Source organism: Cynoglossus semilaevis, chromosome 10 (genome assembly GCF_000523025.1).
Source record: "Cynoglossus semilaevis isolate Cse_v1.0 chromosome 10, Cse_v1.0, whole genome shotgun sequence".
Taxonomy (NCBI): Eukaryota; Metazoa; Chordata; class Actinopteri; order Pleuronectiformes; family Cynoglossidae; genus Cynoglossus; species Cynoglossus semilaevis.
The window spans coordinates 6991188-7009900 of NC_024316.1; the positions used below are offsets into that span (position 1 = coordinate 6991188).

The following is an 18713-nucleotide window of genomic DNA, read 5'->3' on the forward strand; positions in this document are numbered from 1 at the left end:
CACTTTCTATTTGCCATTCTCCATCTACCATCATTGAAGCAGGATTACAGTGAACCATCAATAAAGAGTGACATTAATTACATTTATTGGGTAGTATTTACACAATTGTGTTTGTATAAAAGACAATCATCACATAATGGAAGTTCCTTAAAAACAGAGGCTCTGCTCCAGTCCATTACCCAGCTCATTGTATGTACAGTGAAGGTGGTATGAGGAAAAAAAAAACATATTTAAGTTAGGAAAAGATACTTGCAAACTAAACCAGTGATAGACTTTCTATTATACACACAGGTCCTTATTCAAAGTAAGTGCTTTGTCAAGAGGTCTTTTTTTAAATTCCATCTTCGTATTCTTCATCAGAGATTGTAGGGTACTTCCTCCTAATCCGTTTCCTTTTTTTGCCCTAGACAGAAAAAAAAAAAAAAACAGGAACATAAAGACAGATGTCAAAAACTGCTTAAGACATGTTTAATAAAGACAGAACTTTGAAAGAGTTTGGGAAAAGATTAAGCCACAGATTGATTGATTCTTTCTAAAAGGGAGACACTTTCTCACTTAGAATCAGTTTACCATGAAGAAGGGTGGAGTTTTGTTAGAGTCTTTAAACTCATGACAAAAATATCCAACAGTGTGCATTTTTGCATCTACTATACAGAGTAGTAAACGTGTGTGAGTTGTATGTGGACAAAGGATAACATACGTAGTTGTCTCGAGGGGACCACCATGGGTATTTCTCAGCATGGAGCTTCCTTAGCTTTTCAGCTTCCTTGTAGTATTTGGCCTGGTCTTTACTGGGCAGTGACCTCCACTTTGAACACACAACAAAAACATGTCAGAGCACACAGTAACTTTAAAATGACACTGGACAGTTCACCTGACCATCACATGACCACATACAGATGAAAGATGTAACATAAACCTGTACCATAAACAGAACAACCACCGACTGACCCTTCAATGTGTATTTCTAAGTATTTTTACACCCATAATAAATAAAGTGATGTCATATATTTAAACAATACCTCTTGGTTTGTACTTCCACTTAATCATATTAAAAAGCGTGGTGCAAGACTGAGTGACAGTGTAAAATATTAGCCTGGTTCAAAACCTATTTTTGTTGTCGGTAACACCATCTCCTGGTGGTTGTCTCTATATACTATTTACAGGGCTTTATTGTGTGGAACACTGAATAGAGAATAATTAAAGTCTGTACAAACACAATGCAAAGACACTCACCCTCTGACCAAGGATTGTGTTCACCAGCGCATTATCACTTGAGGCAAGTTCAGAGACAACACTCGCCCTCTGGTCCTTCATGTACAGCATGAAAGCATTGGGAGGCTTCTTCACATATGGGTGATTTTTATCCTGTTGGCCGTACCTTTTCTTCCTGTGTGGAAACAGAAGATCAGAATGAGTTGTCTGTCTGTGCTGTGAAATCTCACATAGAAAATGTTTTGTCTTACCGTGTTGAGGAGATGGAGATGTTTTGTGCAGAAGCAGGTTCCATAGGTGGTAACGATGATACTTCTGGCATCTCATACACCACCTCTCCATTCCTAGAACAACAATCAGATAATATTAAGTGTCATAAAGCACAATTGTTGTCTAGTTGCTGTGTATGTCGGTCTTCTCTTTCTTTTTTAAGGTGTGTTTTATTTACACTATTCCAGCAGGCATCAAGTTCTGGTCCAAGACATGTGGCAGCGTCATGAATTGCAAATCCTGAAAACAAAACATTTTAAAAAATATATATTACACCTTTTGTCCACCAGATGTCAGAGTTTTTTCTTTTTCCGAGTCATATTTTAAAATTAGCTTTAGCGGCTACAAATGTGCAGTAGCAGATTATGACTGAGCGACTGCCACAACAGTCAACAATTATTGCATTGCAGTATATAGTTGGCACTATATGTCAAATATATATTGATCTAATAAGATCATAATACAATAAAGTAGGAAGTGAAAGACGTGATAGAGCCTAATTAATTGCTTGTTCATCAATTGATTATTAATCAACCAGTCAAACTTTGTGTCTTTAAAAACAGTTTAGTTTGGATCATCTTTGTTATAAATACCACAATTTAATAAAGTAACAATTAGCCAGTGTGTGTGTGTGTGTGTGTTAAAACAGGGTCTTACAGGGTCTGGCGGGGCACTGAGGGCAGTTGGAGTTGTATCATAATCTGGCCACTGATAGGGAAAGTACTGCAAAGAGTGATAGAGTGAGACAATAACTATGCAGACACACAGCATCCACTAACAACCATCTCTCCAAATACAGAGTTCATCCTCAGATTTATATAATGGTTAGAAGGGACTGTCTTTCACCTACACTTGTTCCCTTACCTGTCCCTGGCTGTACATGTCATGTTCCATGGCATCTAGATAATAGTTGTTGGCTCCATGCTGCTCCACACATGGGAGCATGGGTTCTGTAGTTAACTGCTGATCATAGTTGAGAGAAACTGTTTCAAGGGTGACGTATCCATCATAACCTCCACTCATGTCGTCCACTGGCTGAGAGTGGGTGTCACACCTAAAGTCAGGAGTGGGGAAGGAGGGGGGAGGAGCATGGTTGGGTGATGCTACCATCACTTCATTGAGGACAGCATGGGCTGTGTCCAGCATGTCTTCTGCATTTATCTGGTCAATAACACATTGAAATACTGTACTGAGGTCCATGATGGGAGCTGTCCTGCTCTGTCCCTACAGTCTCTTGTCAACTGGCTCCTGATCTGTCTGACTGAAATCCTGTCAATGATAGGAGGACAGCAGAGTCTGTCATGTGTGTACATTTAAGAGAAGTCATAGAAGTTGACAGTGACAATTCCAGGGACAAAACTATTATCACACTAATGCATTTACCTTAATGACTAAACCCCTGTTGATAGTTTGATGATTAGCTATTATGATGAAACGCTGAATAAAATTGTTCATAAAAATTAAAGTAGGAACAGTCGGTTTTCCTTAGATAAGGTTATCAAGGTTTGATGTTACCTCTAGGTTTTTAGAATATTAGTTGTGATATTCATCGACCTGGTTACTACCACTGAAATAACTGATTGATATTTAAATTAAAATACATTTCAATATTTACCTCAAGCTGTCAGTACTGTACATGCAGTACATGAAGGTTTGAATACTTTCTAGTAGTAGCACAGTATGTTCCTACATGTACTCCCATGTAAACATCAAAGGCAGGTGAATTCCCTACATGTGCTATGGTAACCAAGATAGTGATCAAAGGCACATGGAACACATGTTTTCATTCTATGTTGGAAACAATTTGGGGAAAAATATTGACTTATGAATAATTGTTTGGTCTGTGAAGTCCAGTGTGTGTTACAGCGACCCACAATGAATTCTTAGATAATAACAACCCCCAAAGACGACTTGTCCTGCATTCCATTTGCCTTGTAAGTGTCAGGGGGTAGATGAAAGTGAGAACATTGTTTAGAAATTGATGTATTTAACTTACCAGGTATCAACCAGCGACTGTTTCTCATGTACTCCTAATGTGTTACTTCTATTAACTTACCAGCTCTTTGCTGGTAAGGACGACTACTTCATGGGCAATGACATGTTAAATTAAAAATTAAAACAAACAACCCAACAATAATTATGGCCTTTACATTTTACAGTCAATGACATGTAATTCAACACCACGAGCTTCATGACTGCTGGAACCCTCAACAACGGCCAAAGAACTAGAATTCAACATTGGTACAAGGCTGAGCAAATTGCCCGATCTGGAGTTGCAGAACAAACTCGCGTTCAGGGACCACACGGCCCTTTGTCAGGACAGTGTCAAAAAATGTTTGATAAAGCAGAACTTCACAAATCCCTACGTTTAAACAACATTTACCGGTGTCGTCAATGACCGTAAACGGTTCATGGCAGTAGTAATCGGGGCTATAGTAACATTGATTTACCAATCCCCTTGAGCGTTAACCCACCAAAACGTGCTGCAATATCCTGTGAGCAAATGGCTCACACAAAATAAATTGTAAATATACACGTATTTAAAAGGGAAATAAAGTATTCACGATTTTTTAATAGTTCAAACAATGTAACTGGTGACTTGTCGATGAAATCAATAAATTATCACAATGTTGTGCCGTTATTTTTTGAACAGAAAATATATTTAAAATATAAGATTGTTTCCTTCACTTTTACAACGCATGATCTCAAATGTCCAAAGACATGTGTTTTAATATGAACAGTGTTAGCATTTAAAAGTTGCGAAGAAAATTAAGACATTTCGCTTTTAGAATTCATAATTAATTGACTAGCGTTAAAGAAAAACTAGCAGTATGAAAATAAACTCACTTTGTTTAAAGTGCTTCGTCAGTCGCCCCAGTGTCTGTTAACTTCGTCAAACAGATCTCCTCTCAGAGCTGTGCGATGCCACGGCAAAAAGCCGGTAACCGTTAATCCGCACATATACCCGATTTGTATTCCTGCGTAATTGCGTCACAAAGCCTAATATGACGTCATTACTCTCTTCCGTGAACAGTTAACGTCGCGGCTAGCTGGTCCCAACGGTAGCTCGAGTTTGAAAAAAATAAAACAGCTGGCGGCGTAGAGGCACATTTTTTTATATTTTCAAAACACATTCAAAACAAGTTTACTCCTGCAGATATAATAATGAAAATACATTTAAAATGACTGCATATTGCATTAGTTGTAAATGTACACATTTAAGCAGTAGATATATTAAATAATTATTTAAGTGCTGGCGGGAACCCTGTATCCCAAAAGGGCATCATGTAAACCACAATGCATTATTTATTTATTTCAGACAAACGACATTGGAGCCAGCAAATTTGACATCCTTGTTAATGCAGGGGTGAGGTTCCTTGGGTGGAAAACAATGTTACTTCAGGCACATCATACACCACTTCGCCATTCCTACACACACACACACACACACACACACACAACAAACCAGATACCATTAAGTGCCACAAATAAAGACATCATTCTTGTCTAATAGCAGTGTATGTTGCGTGTTTTATTTACGCTATTCCAGCAGGCGTCAGTTTCTGCTCCAGGACTTCCGTCAACGTCACTAATTGCAAATCCTAAAAACACCAAACAAATGTTTTGACAAATTACACATTCTTTCCACCAGATATCAGTGTTGTCTCTTTCTAAGATATATGTGGTTTAAAAATAAATTTCAGTCGCTACAGATGTGAACACTAGTGGTTGTCATCGAGGCAAACACAGATCCAATTTTAGGAAAAGTTTGTATTCTTAAGTATGAAAAAGGACCGACTTTTGACGAAATTTGTGTTGGTATACCTACCAGCCATAGTTCTTCTGACACAATGGCCAACATTTATCCTAGTAATTATTGTACTATAAATTGCATGTATTATAAAAATACATATGGTAATCTAAAATGTTCATGATTTAATACAGTAGGAAATGAAGGCAATTTTAAAACATGTCTCTCATAATTATTCATCAATTTTAATCAATATTAATAATGATGACCTCTGTTCCTCATCCAGTCACACTATATGCACACCGAGATGTCTTTAGAAATATAACATGAAATAAACACACCACAATTTAATAAAGTAACAATTAGCCAGTGTGTGTGTGTGTGTGTGTGTTAAAACAGGGTCTTACAGGGTCTGGCGGGGCACTGAGGGCAGTTGGAGTTGTATCATAATCTGGCCACTGATAGGGAAAGTACTGCAAAGAGTGATAGAGTGAGACAATAACTATGCAGACACACAGCATCCACTAACAACCATCTCTCCAAATACAGAGTTCATCCTCAGATTTATATAATGGTTAGAAGGGACTGTCTTTCACCTACACTTGTTCCCTTACCTGTCCCTGGCTGTACATGTCATGTTCCATGGCATCTAGATAATAGTTGTTGGCTCCATGCTGCTCCACACATGGGAGCATGGGTTCTGTAGTTAACTGCTGATCATAGTTGAGAGAAACTGTTTCAAGGGTGACGTATCCATCATAACCTCCACTCATGTCGTCCACTGGCTGAGAGTGGGTGTCACACCTAAAGTCAGGAGTGGGGAAGGAGGGGGGAGGAGCATGGTTGGGTGATGCTACCATCACTTCATTGAGGACAGCATGGGCTGTGTCCAGCATGTCTTCTGCATTTATCTGGTCAATAACACATTGAAATACTGTACTGAGGTCCATGATGGGAGCTGTCCTGCTCTGTCCCTACAGTCTCTTGTCAACTGGCTCCTGATCTGTCTGACTGAAATCCTGTCAATGATAGGAGGACAGCAGAGTCTGTCATGTGTGTACATTTAAGAGAAGTCATAGAAGTTGACAGTGACAATTCCAGGGACAAAACTATTATCACACTAATGCATTTACCTTTTAATGACTAAACTAAATGATTAACACCTGTTGAAAAAATCAGTAAAAGGTTAAGCTAACTATTTAAAGTTTGATGATTAGCTACTGCTATAAAGAAATCAAAAGAAATCAAAAAATTAAGAATTTATTTTAAGAGTTTTAACCCCTCTAATAGAAACAAATAAACCATCATGTTAATAGAAGTAGGAACCTAGATGCACTGAGTTGCTGATAATTAGATATTTGTATTAACATGCATTTCGATATTTACCAAAAACAGACAGTGCTGGTGAGGTTTGTCCAGAGTTTTGTCTAATAGTAATAGTGTGTTCACAAATGTAAACATGAAAGGCAGATGAGTTCTCTACGACAGGTGCTACGGTAACCAAGATAGTGATCAAAGGCTGACAGGAGTACACCATTGTATATATGCATGTAGCTCTTGGTATAAACTCTTGGTATAAGCCTAAACAATAGTAACATCAGGCTTTGGCCACATTTGGCCACGCTGAGGCTGAGCACAACGATGTGCTCAGCCTCAGCTGTTACATTACATTATCCAGAAGTTACTGCCTTTTGAATGGATGACACTCGATACAATTAACACAGTGATTGCTACTTGTTATTTGAATTTAGGAAATAGCTCAGGTAACCATCAAACAATATTAGTTTTGGTGTCACACTGCTTTGATATCAAACTGGTGGAATCACACCTATTACAACAAACCTCACATTCTTCTATTTAATTGCCTTTACCTTCACTTCGCATTAGTGTTCATTTTTCGTTTGATCCCTGTGGGTTTTTGTAGTGAAAACGTCGCCATATTGGTACGGGCAACTTCCTCATATATCAAAATATGTGAGCTGATCACAATGCATCTCAGTCAAATTCCATTAAGCGGACAAAATGAAATAATTAAAATGATTTAATTAAATGTAATTACAAATAAAAACAATACATATGGATACATTTTTGGCAAGAATTTATACACATACTAGTGTTTTGCATAACCAATAACTTTTTTTTATATTATTCCAAAGCAGCCTCTTTCGCTTCGTACCGCCCCGTTTTTTTCTACAGGGTATTAACCGGACCAATATGGCGGCGACGCTGACGAGTGATTCAGGTGCTGGCGCGGCGTCTACGTATGCATGTCAGCGGCTAGCGGAGCAGCTTAAATATGGTAACATGGATCCAGTGTAGGTGCAGTCTGATGTCGTTGTTCTCTGTAGCTGCGGGCTATGGCGGACGATATTGTCGCGTCGCTAACTGTCAATCTGCAATCTCCCGAGGCACCGCTTAAAAACAAAGGTTATCAGTCAAACGTCTCTGTGCGCAAACTTTGAAGCGAGTGGGTCTGCTGCTGTTGCTGCCGTAGACGCATTAAAGCGAAGGTTTGGGTTTTTTTTTTGTCCAATTAAAGAAAGAGGTGTGTGCAAAGACAGATAAAGACAAGGGACATTGTTTTAATGCCACGCTTCTGATGACAACTGCTGTAGAAGAGCTGAGAGACAGAAGCTCACAGGTCAATGGAGAGAGAGGTAAGTCTTTGTGGCTTCATGTGTTTGAAGGCTAGCTACACTGAAGTTCTGCCTAAAGGAAAAGCTGTTGTGCTTTTGTTGTGGTCTGCTGTTGAATTAAATAGAGTAGCACATCAAAATGTGCTACTCTCAAAAGTGCTATTAGTAAAATAAATAATGTTGTGGTGATTCTGTGTCCTTATCCTTAGCCTACGTGGAGCTGCACACGTTGAACAACACCTTGTTGTTTTATATATTTATAACTTCCAAAAGTCAGTCTCCCCCAAGGTTTTATTGATTTGAAATAACTTTTAATATCAATTAAATACAAAACTTCGATTTCTCATGCAATTAGTAGAAGTAGCAAATATGATATTGCCTGCTATTTTAGCGTTTTGGGAAGTCCGTGCAGACTTTGAACCCGAAAGTAATTTTCAGTTTTTTCAGTTTTCAGACTTTTTAACTGGTAGCTCTGAGCCACATCAGCAGCCGTGTCTGTAGATCTGTCTGTCACATCTGCACTTACTTACTGTGGCCACATGGTCTGCAGAAAGACTCATTTTTATAGAGCTGGGATATTATATAAAGTAGCACGTGGCAAATCAGACCTCAGGATAGAGCTGGAATATTATATAAAGTAGCACGTGGCAAATACAAGCGTAGCATATATTGATTAGATAGACCTGTTTATATTTGTGGGCTCCACTTATTAGGTTGATGATTTTTATGCCATTACGTGGATGCACAGAGGGGTGTGTTAATGAAACAAGGGTATCCTGGAAGAGTTCTGGACACCTGAGAAGAGTCATCTTATTATCTCATCATCCCATTTTTATTTAATTTGTACAGTGGTGTAGCATTTCAGAAAACTAACAAATAAGTACTGAGGGAAATATTATTACATCAATACATCAAGTGATGATTTATATATATTCACATACACACACACACACACATATATATATATATATACACACACACACACACACATATACAACAACAGAGGCCTCCTTGCCTATTTAAAAAACTCTTGAAAACCTAGCTATACAGAGGTCACCTCCTGTCCTAGGACTATCCTGTACTTCTTTTCTCCTACTGCATTTGTCTGCACCCTAGTTTTGATGTCCCACTTTTACTTTACTAAACTGGAGTTTCCTTACAAGAGTTCTTTTATGTTGCCAGATTGTTAATCCTCCTCTTTGAAGTCACAAGCATCTGCTAAATGCATGTGTGTATGTATGTGTACAGTATATATATATACGTATATATGTATATATATATATATATTTATATATGTGTGTGTGTGTGGGGGGGGGGTAACATAAGTGTTTTTTTTCTTTTTGTATAAAAATCTTTTTAAAATCTTTTTCCAGCTGTTGTGGCAGATATCTCATCTTGGAAGCGTTCCCAGCAGCCACTGCAAACTGAGAAGCTGATTACTTCCTCGACCAACAAGAAGATGGAATAACTTTGAAGTACTCTGTTGGCCCCTTCCCTCCCCTGAAATCACACACCTGCTGGACCTTTCTGGGCAGGTGTAATGGCTGGCAACAGGCATTCTCTGCTGCGCCTCCTGTCACCATTTCGTACCCGCCAGGAACGAGTGGTGCTGGCCCGCAGCGAGAGTCTGTCGGGGGAGCAAGTGCTGAAGGTCACAGTCACTGAGACAATAGTAATTGAGACTGAGTCTGGCGTGTGGAACCTGCGCTCCATGACCTACCTGAGTGTCTGGTACTTCTTTAGCTTTTGCACACTCTTCCTCAACAAGTACATCCTGACCCTGTTGGAGGGAGAGCCCAGCATGCTTGGTAAGGACTGGCCCTTAACTGTCATTCTATGTCATTCAATGACAGACTGTGGAAAATGTTAATATTCATTTAATGCTTATACTGTTGGGGACCACAGTCAGAATCAGCATAGCGTATAGTAGCATAGCATTGTAGCACTACCCTTAATGTCAATCAGTTGTCTTCTGATTGCGACACAACCACAAAGGATTGCATAGAATTTCTCTTTGATTGTTAATATGCTAACTGCTACCATTCATTCCAGAAACAGCTCAATAAGAGGAGGTTGAAAGGAGACATATCATCATCTCCTACTGTAGTGAAGTGGGATAGATTTCTTTACATAGGCAAAGGTGCTTTTGTCCTTTAAACTCTTACCTACATATAAGTTTAAGTTTATGTTTTGTCTTTATTTGACTTAAATGTTTGCCACAATTAGAATGTGACATATGTGGATTTAATAGAAAGAGACTGTTATTACTGTGGGGCCTTCCTTGTCTCAGTAAAATAAATGTAAGTGAAATTCTGCGCCCCATACTTGTGTCCTCCTCCACTCTGTCCACGAATCATCTGCGTGGTCTTTTTTCCTCCACTCTTATTAGGCAGCTCTATCTTTAGAACTCTTTGTGTTGTCTCTCTCTGGTTGGAACAACCGGCTGATATTTCATCCACGAGATACTGAAGGATATTCTGCTGCTCCTCAGCAGTCGTGACACAGGATGAAGTCAGTTCCAGTGGGAACTTGCATCCCCAACACTCCCTACATTCCTCAACACGGTCAGCTGCAGATTAAATTCATTATGTAACCAGCTGCCTTCCTCTGCTTATTTAGTTCATAATGTATTTCTAATTAAGACACGTGCTACTGACAAATTTATAGTTTGTAGAAATATGGTCCAAACACAAAACTAGAGATTTTTAGAGATTTTAATTTAAGCTTCTCGCTGATGTGTTTCCGGCCAAGGCGTTAAAAGCTCTTTATCAAACGTCAGCTCTGGAAGGAGACCACAGTCTGTGTGTCCTTCTGGTGATGGTCCCAAATGGTGGGTGGGCTGTAGTGATCACCCAGGGAAGACACTGCATAAACCAGTCCATTGTCACTTAATGGCCTTTGAATGAGGAAGAGGTATTTGTGTCGTCGGTTGAAGCGGCGTCACACATCTATCCTTCATGCTGCGGTGCGTGTGTGTCTTCATCAGAAAAACCTGACCTGACCTGTTTTGACATCAGTGCACATGTAAATACAAGGTGTGGGAAGATGGATGAGATCTGATTTGCTTATAGAAATGATTCCTGATTGTGGGATGGTTCTAATACCAGACTGCCATACAGAGTCTGTATGAATGTGATCTCGTCAACCATGTTAATACCAGGCCAGAATGGGACCTGGATGGATAATACCATATGACAATATAAATGATCTGAGCTGCTCTTTGGCTTTGGTATTAAAAGGGCTTGGACCTGACGTGCAAGGAAGAGTTGTTTGTTTCTTGTGAGAAAGTCGGTGAGTGACTGTGCCACTTTTAATATGGGTGCATCTGCCTTTGCACACACTCTTAATAACATGGCATGAATTGTGTTTAAACACTACCTGTCACTTGGCTTTCCAATTTAAAGTTGACTGTTAAAAATATGCACCCTGTAGTTGGAGCGGCAGATAATTAGTACCAGTCTGTGGAACATTTCGTGAGACACTAGATGACAAGCGCAGTTAAATGGACATTATTTCTGCAGGTGTTAAAAAGGCCAGGATGAGACACTTGATCCAAAAATTGCTCTTGGCCACAGTGTGTGAGCGAACTTTGGTTTTACTCTGCAGCTCTTTACCTGGGACTGCACGGACTGAGACTAACGGAAGAGCTTGATGACCTCTGACCTCTGACGCTCCCATTCTTTCAGGTGCAGTTCAGATGATGTCCACCACAATCATTGGCTGTTTGAAGATGTTTGTCCCTTGTTGTCTGTATCAGCACAAGACCAGAAATGAGTATCCACCGAACTTCATCATGATCATGTTGTTTGTGGGACTCATGAGGTAAGGACCCTCCTCCCTCCCTTCTTTCTCTCTTACTCTCTTGCTCTTCCTCTCTCTGATGTCTTCTCTGCTCCCATCTCTCTTTCTCTCTCTGTAAACAAGTCCTTCTTTTCTGTCTACTGTATGCCCCACCTTCTCCACTCTCTCTTTCTCTTCCCCCCTTCATCCACCCTTCATTATCTCTTTACCCTCTTGAGCTCTCTCTTGTTTTTACATATCCTACATTCACTGATCTTTAAAATGTTGGAGTGTGAGTCCAGTCCTCAGCACCGGTTGCTTGAATGAAACTTTTTGGGGGTTTAAAAGTGTAAAGAAAAAAAAAAAAGACAAAAAAACTCAAGAAACTTACATCACAGTGGCCTCTTTTTTAAAAAAAAAAAAATTCATTCCGGTTTTGTTTTGCGTCATTACACCACAGACAAAAGCCACCAGTGTCTCTGCACAGACAGACAGACAGACAGACAGGTGCACCTGTTTCCGTCCCTGCACATGAGGGGAAACAAAAGAAATGAATGCTTTATCTGCCAACCACTCCCATCTCACACTCTGGTTCTGGTCCACCCTTTACCCTAGTTCTATACAACTGATGCCAGCCATGATAAGAACACCAAAACCAGGAGAGATTTTTGTGTGTGTATATATTATATTAAGTTTATATATATAAGCTGCCGTCCCTGACTGCGGGGTCCAAACATCTAAGTCCTAATCTGTCATGTTTAGACAAAGTCCTGGAATGAAGCACTGCAACATAGGTTTGACAGATTTGTCAAACCTGAATGTAATGTTTAAATGACACACTACAGCAGGAACGGTCACAGCTGCAATTTTCTTACCATCTCTGTTAGTTTGACTAGGGCTCCAGTTTGATGATCTCAAAATTCTTTACACAGTATTCTAAAGGTGATGTATGACTCATTATCTTTATCAGGTTTACTACCGTGGTTTTGGGCCTGGTGAGCTTGAAGAACGTGGCGGTGTCGTTTGCTGAGACGGTGAAAAGTTCAGCGCCTATCTTCACTGTCATCATGTCCAGGCTGATCCTGGGGGAGTACACAGGTACACGCTGACCACACACTCTCTTCTCTTCTGTTCCCCTTGGTTCATTTGATGTTTGCCTTAAATATGAATTAAGAAGGCGACACAGGAAAGGATTTCTAGTATGAAATGACAAACAAAAGAGCTCACGGAGCTACAAAAGTCTTTAGCAAAGCTTATTTGTTATTTGCTGTTAGCTTAACTCTTTAGCCACTGATGACTTGTCGTCAAGACGAGCGAATCACTTTAATCCAGCTGGTATTCAAAAAGATTTCCTGCGGTGACACAGTAGGCACAGTTTTGTCCAAAAATGACCAGAAAACCAAAATGTTTTATTTAATTTGGACACAAGATTTTTGTTGTCATTACATTTTTGATAGCTTACGATCAATTAAAAGGTTTTATTTTTAGATCCTGATTTGCATGTAAGAACACAAAGCACTGTCTGTGTCACTGGCACAGATACTGTACAGTCAAACAACACTTTGAGTCACGTCAGTGTTCTGAATGTCTTGAAGTTGTTTGAAGCACAGAAATTCCACGCACAACATTTTTAAACATTTCCCTAATTTGACTGGAGCTCAGTTGTTTGTTGATCTTTTTTACATGGGATTTCTAAAAGTGTTTACTGTACGAAGCTTGAATTTGCTAATTGGTAATTTATGTATAAGTGCTGTAGGCAACAGAATGACTCAAACAAACAGCGGCTGAGTCCTGTCACACACGTGTGTGTGTGTGTGTGTATATACAGTATATATATATAGGAAAAGCCTTTGTACCGCTATCAAATCCAGATTTATCATCTTAACAAAAATATATTATTTAAAATAAACAGATGCTTCTTTTGTTTCTTGTGCAGTCAGTATGCAGAATGCCAGGGTAAACTACACCACTATCATTGATAGTCAACACTGACACAGTAAAGTGAGATAAACAGGTGGAGCATGACTCGGAACATATTTGCTCATTCAGATTGGCGGCTCAGTAGATGGGTGAGGGCATTTCCCTTACACCGCCACTGAATGTCGAAGTACCAGTTTGGACTGGGGTAGAGCAGGTTGCCAGTGTGTTTGCATAGTTCACGCGTTGTGACAGCCACACAAACACCATTTTGTTCTGTCGAGTTACAGTATAAGCAAACACATTTAAGAAACTGTTTTTTTTGTGTTTGTGTTGGGCGTTGTTACTGTTCATTTCACATTCACACATTGTGGCTATTTTGAAATGGAACGGCTTAAACTATCTTAGGAGGAGAGAGTTAGACTGTTTGAAGGGGTTTGATGTAAAAACATTAGGGTTTTTGACTATTGTTAATTGTTTGGTGCTGTCCATTTAAAAAAACATTCTATTTATATCTGTCATTCTATTTACATCTTTTTGCAAAGTCATGGCCAGTTGTCACTGGCAATGTCAGTTGTTAATGTGGCAAATGAAGCTTCTTGACTCTTGTTTCTGACTCATAACCCAGTGTACTGTTCAAAAACTCTCCTGATCTGTCAAATTTGTCATATCTCCTTTTAGAAATATATACATTTTTTAAGGTCTACAGAATGAAATACCACTGTTCTTGTAAATGTTTCTCTTTGAATACAAATCCATGTGGTATGGAGTATTTTTTAATTGGTAGGTGTTTTTTTTCCCCACTCTTCTATTTTTAATTATTTCTACAATATGATAATATTTAAACTTTATGAACAAATATTTACATAGTTTCTGTCTGAAGTTCACAAACAGGCGATTAGTGAGATGTGATAATTGATGGCATGTGATCAATTTGTCCTTAACTTGACTGCAGGATTGTGGGTAAACCTGTCCCTGTTTCCCGTCATGGCCGGCCTGGCCCTCTGCACCGCCACTGAGGTCAGCTTTAACATGCTGGGCTTCTCCGCCGCTCTCTCCACCAACGTCATGGACTGGTACTGCACACCTCCTCACTCGCTGCTCGTGTACTTCACACTACTGCGTCTGCTTCACCTTAACCTTCGTTTCTTTTCTCAGCTTGCAGAATGTCTTCTCCAAAAAGCTGCTCAGTGGAGACACGTACAAGTTCAGGTGAAGTTAGGACATTTGCTGTTGTCCTAGGTGTGGTTTTCACAGAGTCATCATTCAGAAATAAACATTTGGCTTTCCTTCCTAACAGTCCTCCAGAGCTCCAGTTCTACACCAGTGCTGCAGCAGTCATCATGCTCATACCTGCCTGGGTGTTCCTCCTGGTAGGTGACACAGGAAAAAACTGATCCAGCGGCTATAGCTTTAATGTTTAGGTCCAGTGCTATTGTATATTAGAGCAGCGGTAAAACCTGTACCTACTGTATGTCGTATCAAAAATAAGCCAAGTCATACAGTTAATCTGCTGTAATCGCCTATAAAACACTGTTTATGTACAAGATTTACATCTCTTACATTATAACTGGCTTTTCAGGTTTGAATTGTTGTGAAACTTAGCGTCAGGCCAAGAGTTTTATACGTAAACTGCAGTCAGCACATACCATCTTTAGCCCCGGAGCCAAATGTGGTTCCCAGACAGGTTTCTAGTTGCATGTTATACGAACATGTCTTAGCAGGACAGAAAATTAACTTTTTTTGGAAAAGGGCAATTGTGGGACTTTATGGTTTATTTCTTTTGGGGTCATGGGGGGGTGGGGGTGGGGTTGCCTCTAGTGTTAAGTTATTAGCTGACTAGTTGACTCTAGTCACTAGTTTTTTTAATGTAAATTTGGCTTAGTATTGCCTCTGTCTGAGTTAACATCTGCTGGCTAAGTCTTTCCACTATTGATTAGCATGTTTTTTCTTTTTGTTTTAACAAATGTTTAATCAGTTTTCCACCATATTGGTCCAACATCCAGCTTACCAGGCTGTCTTTTGGTGTTTGTCTTATTTGGCTCATTTGTCTGTGATTTGGTGACATTACGGGACAGATGGTCAAATTTGAACTCAACACTTATGCCACGTTGATGTTTCTAGGACATTCCAGTGATTGGGAAAAGTGGGCGGAGCTTCATCTTCAGTCAGGACATTGTATTGTTGCTACTTTTTGATGGCTGCCTGTTCCACCTGCAGAGTGTTACCGCCTACGCTCTCATGGGACGCATTTCCCCCGTTACTTTCAGGTACAACACACAGGACACGGAGGCCTTATCAAAGGTTTCATTATTAATCTTCTATCAGAACTGTGACAAAAGAATTATTCTCCATTAACAGTCTGTGTGTGTCTGTCTGTCTGTCTGTCTGTCTGTCTGTCTGTCTGTCTGTCTGTCTGTCTGGCGTTCACATCAATAATATTGTTGTTTGTTTCCTTCCTCAGTGTTGCCAGCACAGTCAAACATGCCTTGTCAGTGTGGCTGAGCATCCTCATCTTCAGTAACCAGGTGACCGTCCTCAGTGCCGCTGGTACTGCCCTCGTCTTCATTGGTGTCGTCTTTTACAACAAGGCCAGACAACAACAGAGGGAGAACTTAAAGGCCATGGCTGCTGAGCAGAACCACTACAGGCCACTGCTGGAGGACCAGAAGGACCAGATGTCTCCATCTCTATGAGGACCTGTTGCATTGAAATGGATCAAGTTGAATAGCTTTCTCACCACAATTGGGAGCTGGAATCAAACCTGCAACCTTATGGGTTGAGGCAAACAAACCAGACAAACACTTGAAATGGGACCAGTCAGTTGAGTCATTAAGGGTAAAGTTCCTTCTTCCAGATAAAATAACTGGATATTTGAAACACTGCAATCTCTGCTGTGCATCAGCAGCTTCATCGACCTGAGCCATGTGTTCACTCTGGTCGAAGTCCACATTCTGTACGGTTCAGTGTGTGAAGGAACCAATAGAGTGTTGAGGTGAAGGCACATGTCACCTTATCTGTAGTGGCTGTGAAACATTAGCATAAGCTGCTTTTAAAGTGGGTACAAACAAAACACCACACCTCCACGTCACTTCCAAGTAAATAAAGTAAGGGAACAGTAGGGAGAACAATTTTATTCCATTTCCACTGGTGGATACATGTTCACCCTTATACTGTTGACAACCACTTCCATTAAGTTCTGCAATGAACATGGTAGACATGTTCTAAAGGATTGTTGCCATATGTCCAGAACAAGTGCCTGAGGACATGTTGTGTTAAACTGTGGATGAACTGACTGCTTAGGCGTTTTTAACTGCTGGGCACAGTGTGGCCTTAAAGCTGCTGAACAGTTGGTGGGTTCTTCAACAATACTGTGGGATCAAGGCGCTTCCCTTTGCCACTAACCTCTAGGACCACTATCTTTTTCTCCAGGATTAGTCTCGGGTCACTGACTGGAGTTCCTCTAAGTTTGGAATCTAAGTAAAACTACAAGTCAACCTCATTAGGCATTGGCTTTCATCGATCATGTGCTCAAAATATTATTACAAGTGCAATGTAACAGTAATTGGTTCCTAACAGAGTCAACTGTGTATTGTTTATCATTGTGAGCAACATACAGACACTCGCATGCCTTCTGAACTATGTGGTGCCACAAACAATCACCTGTGACAGCTCCTGGCTCTAAGATCTGTTGGGGAAGCTGGACGTGGGTGATCTGAATGTTGTCCATTTCTCAGTTCATCTATGCACGTTCACTGTGTTACAGAGCAGGTTGCCTGTGAGCCTTTTATTGTACCACAGCTGAAGGCTTGGAGAGCATCCAGGTTTGGATTGTTACCAACGCTGACCTGAAGGTCACAGAGTTACATTACTGTCTCTACAAATCGATCTCGGTTCGATCTTGTTATGCAACAATGACATAATCACAGAGTCGTGTCACGTGCTTAACGGCTTAGTAGTTTCATTGCCCTTGTAAGGATATTTTGAGCATGTGAAGACAGAAAAAAAATTGCTAAAATTGGCTTTGCAATAACTGGTATAATTTAGTCCATGTTGGACAAGATGCCATCATGTGGACAACACTGAGTACAGCACTGATCTTTAACAACAATGTGGTCAACGACTAGATTTCTCACTCGGCAATAAGAAAGTCCAAAGGAGGTTCTGATGTCCACTTATTTCATAAACCACTAAATTTTGATGAACTAGTTTTTGGAAGTTGTTGATTAAAAATGCCAAATTTATTTCTTAAAAAGGAACAACATGTTTTTTTTTTCCTTGGGTTCTTTTCTGTGTCTTTAAAACAACTTGGTAGCCTGAGGCAAGCTCCAAAGACTGTCTCATTTGGAGTAGTGTGATCAAGTCACCTTCTAGTCCTGTGGAACTGTACACATGTCCCTGTAACGGTACAGGGGACTTTAATCATTCCTGATTGTCCTGTGCTTTCATGGAAAAGCTGTGTTCAGAGAGGAAAGGAAAAGCTCAGGGTGTGACTTCTGTGAGCCTCATGGTTTACATTTCAGTGTCACCTGTGGTACAGCAGCTGCAGCTGAATGTCAGTTACTGTAAATATCAGTGAAATGGTTAAAAAAATCAAATTCAGATTAATCTGTCTTTTAATATATAAGGAAGAAATCCTGTGGTCATTTATAAATTACAAGGTAAGAATCTAGCTTTGGCATGTGTGCCTAAGACCGTACATAGGAAATGACAAGCCCTTCAGTTGTTAGGGTAAAACCCACAAAGATTAGAAGTGCACCTTCACCACTAGGGGCTTGGTCCATATCTTGTACATGGGTTGTTTTGTTTTTTTGTTTGTATCTTATCCAGCCAAATCTTTGACTGGTCATCCAATACTACCGAAGAACAGTTTGATAAAATACAAATGGCATTCTGGGAATGCAGCATGTTGGATTTTTGCTAGGCATTCAGGGAATGCTGCACTATCAGGAAATGTTATGTTATTTTAAAACTTAAAACTCACCAACTCAGCCTAACCCAGTGCATGCTGGGTGATGATATAAAGAATTACAAGTGAAATAAAAACAATCTGGTTACCAAAACACACATTGACTGTGTGTGTGTGTTTTTTTTAACTGCTCCTCCCAGTACAGCGGTTTACCTTTGCCTCCAAAGCCTTTGTT

The 18713-nt window shown here is 39.9% G+C and overlaps 2 protein-coding genes and 1 long non-coding RNA gene across 6 annotated transcripts in view; 2 read left to right on the top strand and 1 right to left on the bottom strand.

Annotated features, from left to right (window-relative positions):
• LOC112487623 (uncharacterized) overlaps positions 1 to 4063 on the top strand; it is a 9218-nt gene extending 5155 nt beyond the window's left edge. The window contains exon 4 of the long non-coding RNA XR_003050896.1: positions 3645 to 4063. This is a non-coding gene — a long non-coding RNA (uncharacterized LOC112487623). The remainder of the gene's footprint in view (positions 1 to 3644) is intronic.
• Positions 69 to 6720, bottom strand: LOC103384774 (lymphoid enhancer-binding factor 1-like). Of its 4 annotated transcripts, none has more exons than XM_008318435.3 (8): positions 6623 to 6720; positions 5851 to 6255; positions 5644 to 5709; positions 1664 to 1725; positions 1467 to 1559; positions 1237 to 1390; positions 701 to 808; positions 69 to 403 (listed from the first exon to the last, which is right to left on the bottom strand). In XM_008318435.3, the coding sequence occupies exons 2-8, from the start codon at positions 6184 to 6186 to the stop codon at positions 332 to 334; spliced, it is 891 nt and encodes a 296-aa protein (XP_008316657.1). In that variant the 5' UTR covers positions 6187 to 6255; positions 6623 to 6720; the 3' UTR covers positions 69 to 331. The 4 variants fall into 4 exon arrangements, with proteins under 4 accessions (XP_008316657.1, XP_008316658.1, XP_008316655.1 ...); XM_008318436.3 differs by lacking the exon at positions 6623 to 6720 and adding an exon at positions 6370 to 6455; XM_008318433.2 differs by lacking the exons at positions 5644 to 5709; positions 5851 to 6255; positions 6623 to 6720 and adding exons at positions 2143 to 2208; positions 2350 to 2754; positions 4333 to 4438.
• A 153-nt stretch (positions 6721 to 6873) lies between these two features.
• Positions 6874 to 18627, top strand: LOC103384773 (solute carrier family 35 member E2). The gene is made up of 9 exons (XM_008318431.3): positions 6874 to 7893; positions 9246 to 9680; positions 11559 to 11694; positions 12623 to 12750; positions 14525 to 14645; positions 14728 to 14781; positions 14870 to 14942; positions 15694 to 15839; positions 16034 to 18627. The coding sequence occupies exons 2-9, from the start codon at positions 9413 to 9415 to the stop codon at positions 16263 to 16265; spliced, it is 1158 nt and encodes a 385-aa protein (XP_008316653.1). The 5' UTR covers positions 6874 to 7893; positions 9246 to 9412; the 3' UTR covers positions 16266 to 18627.
• The last annotated feature ends 86 nt before the right edge of the window (positions 18628 to 18713 follow it).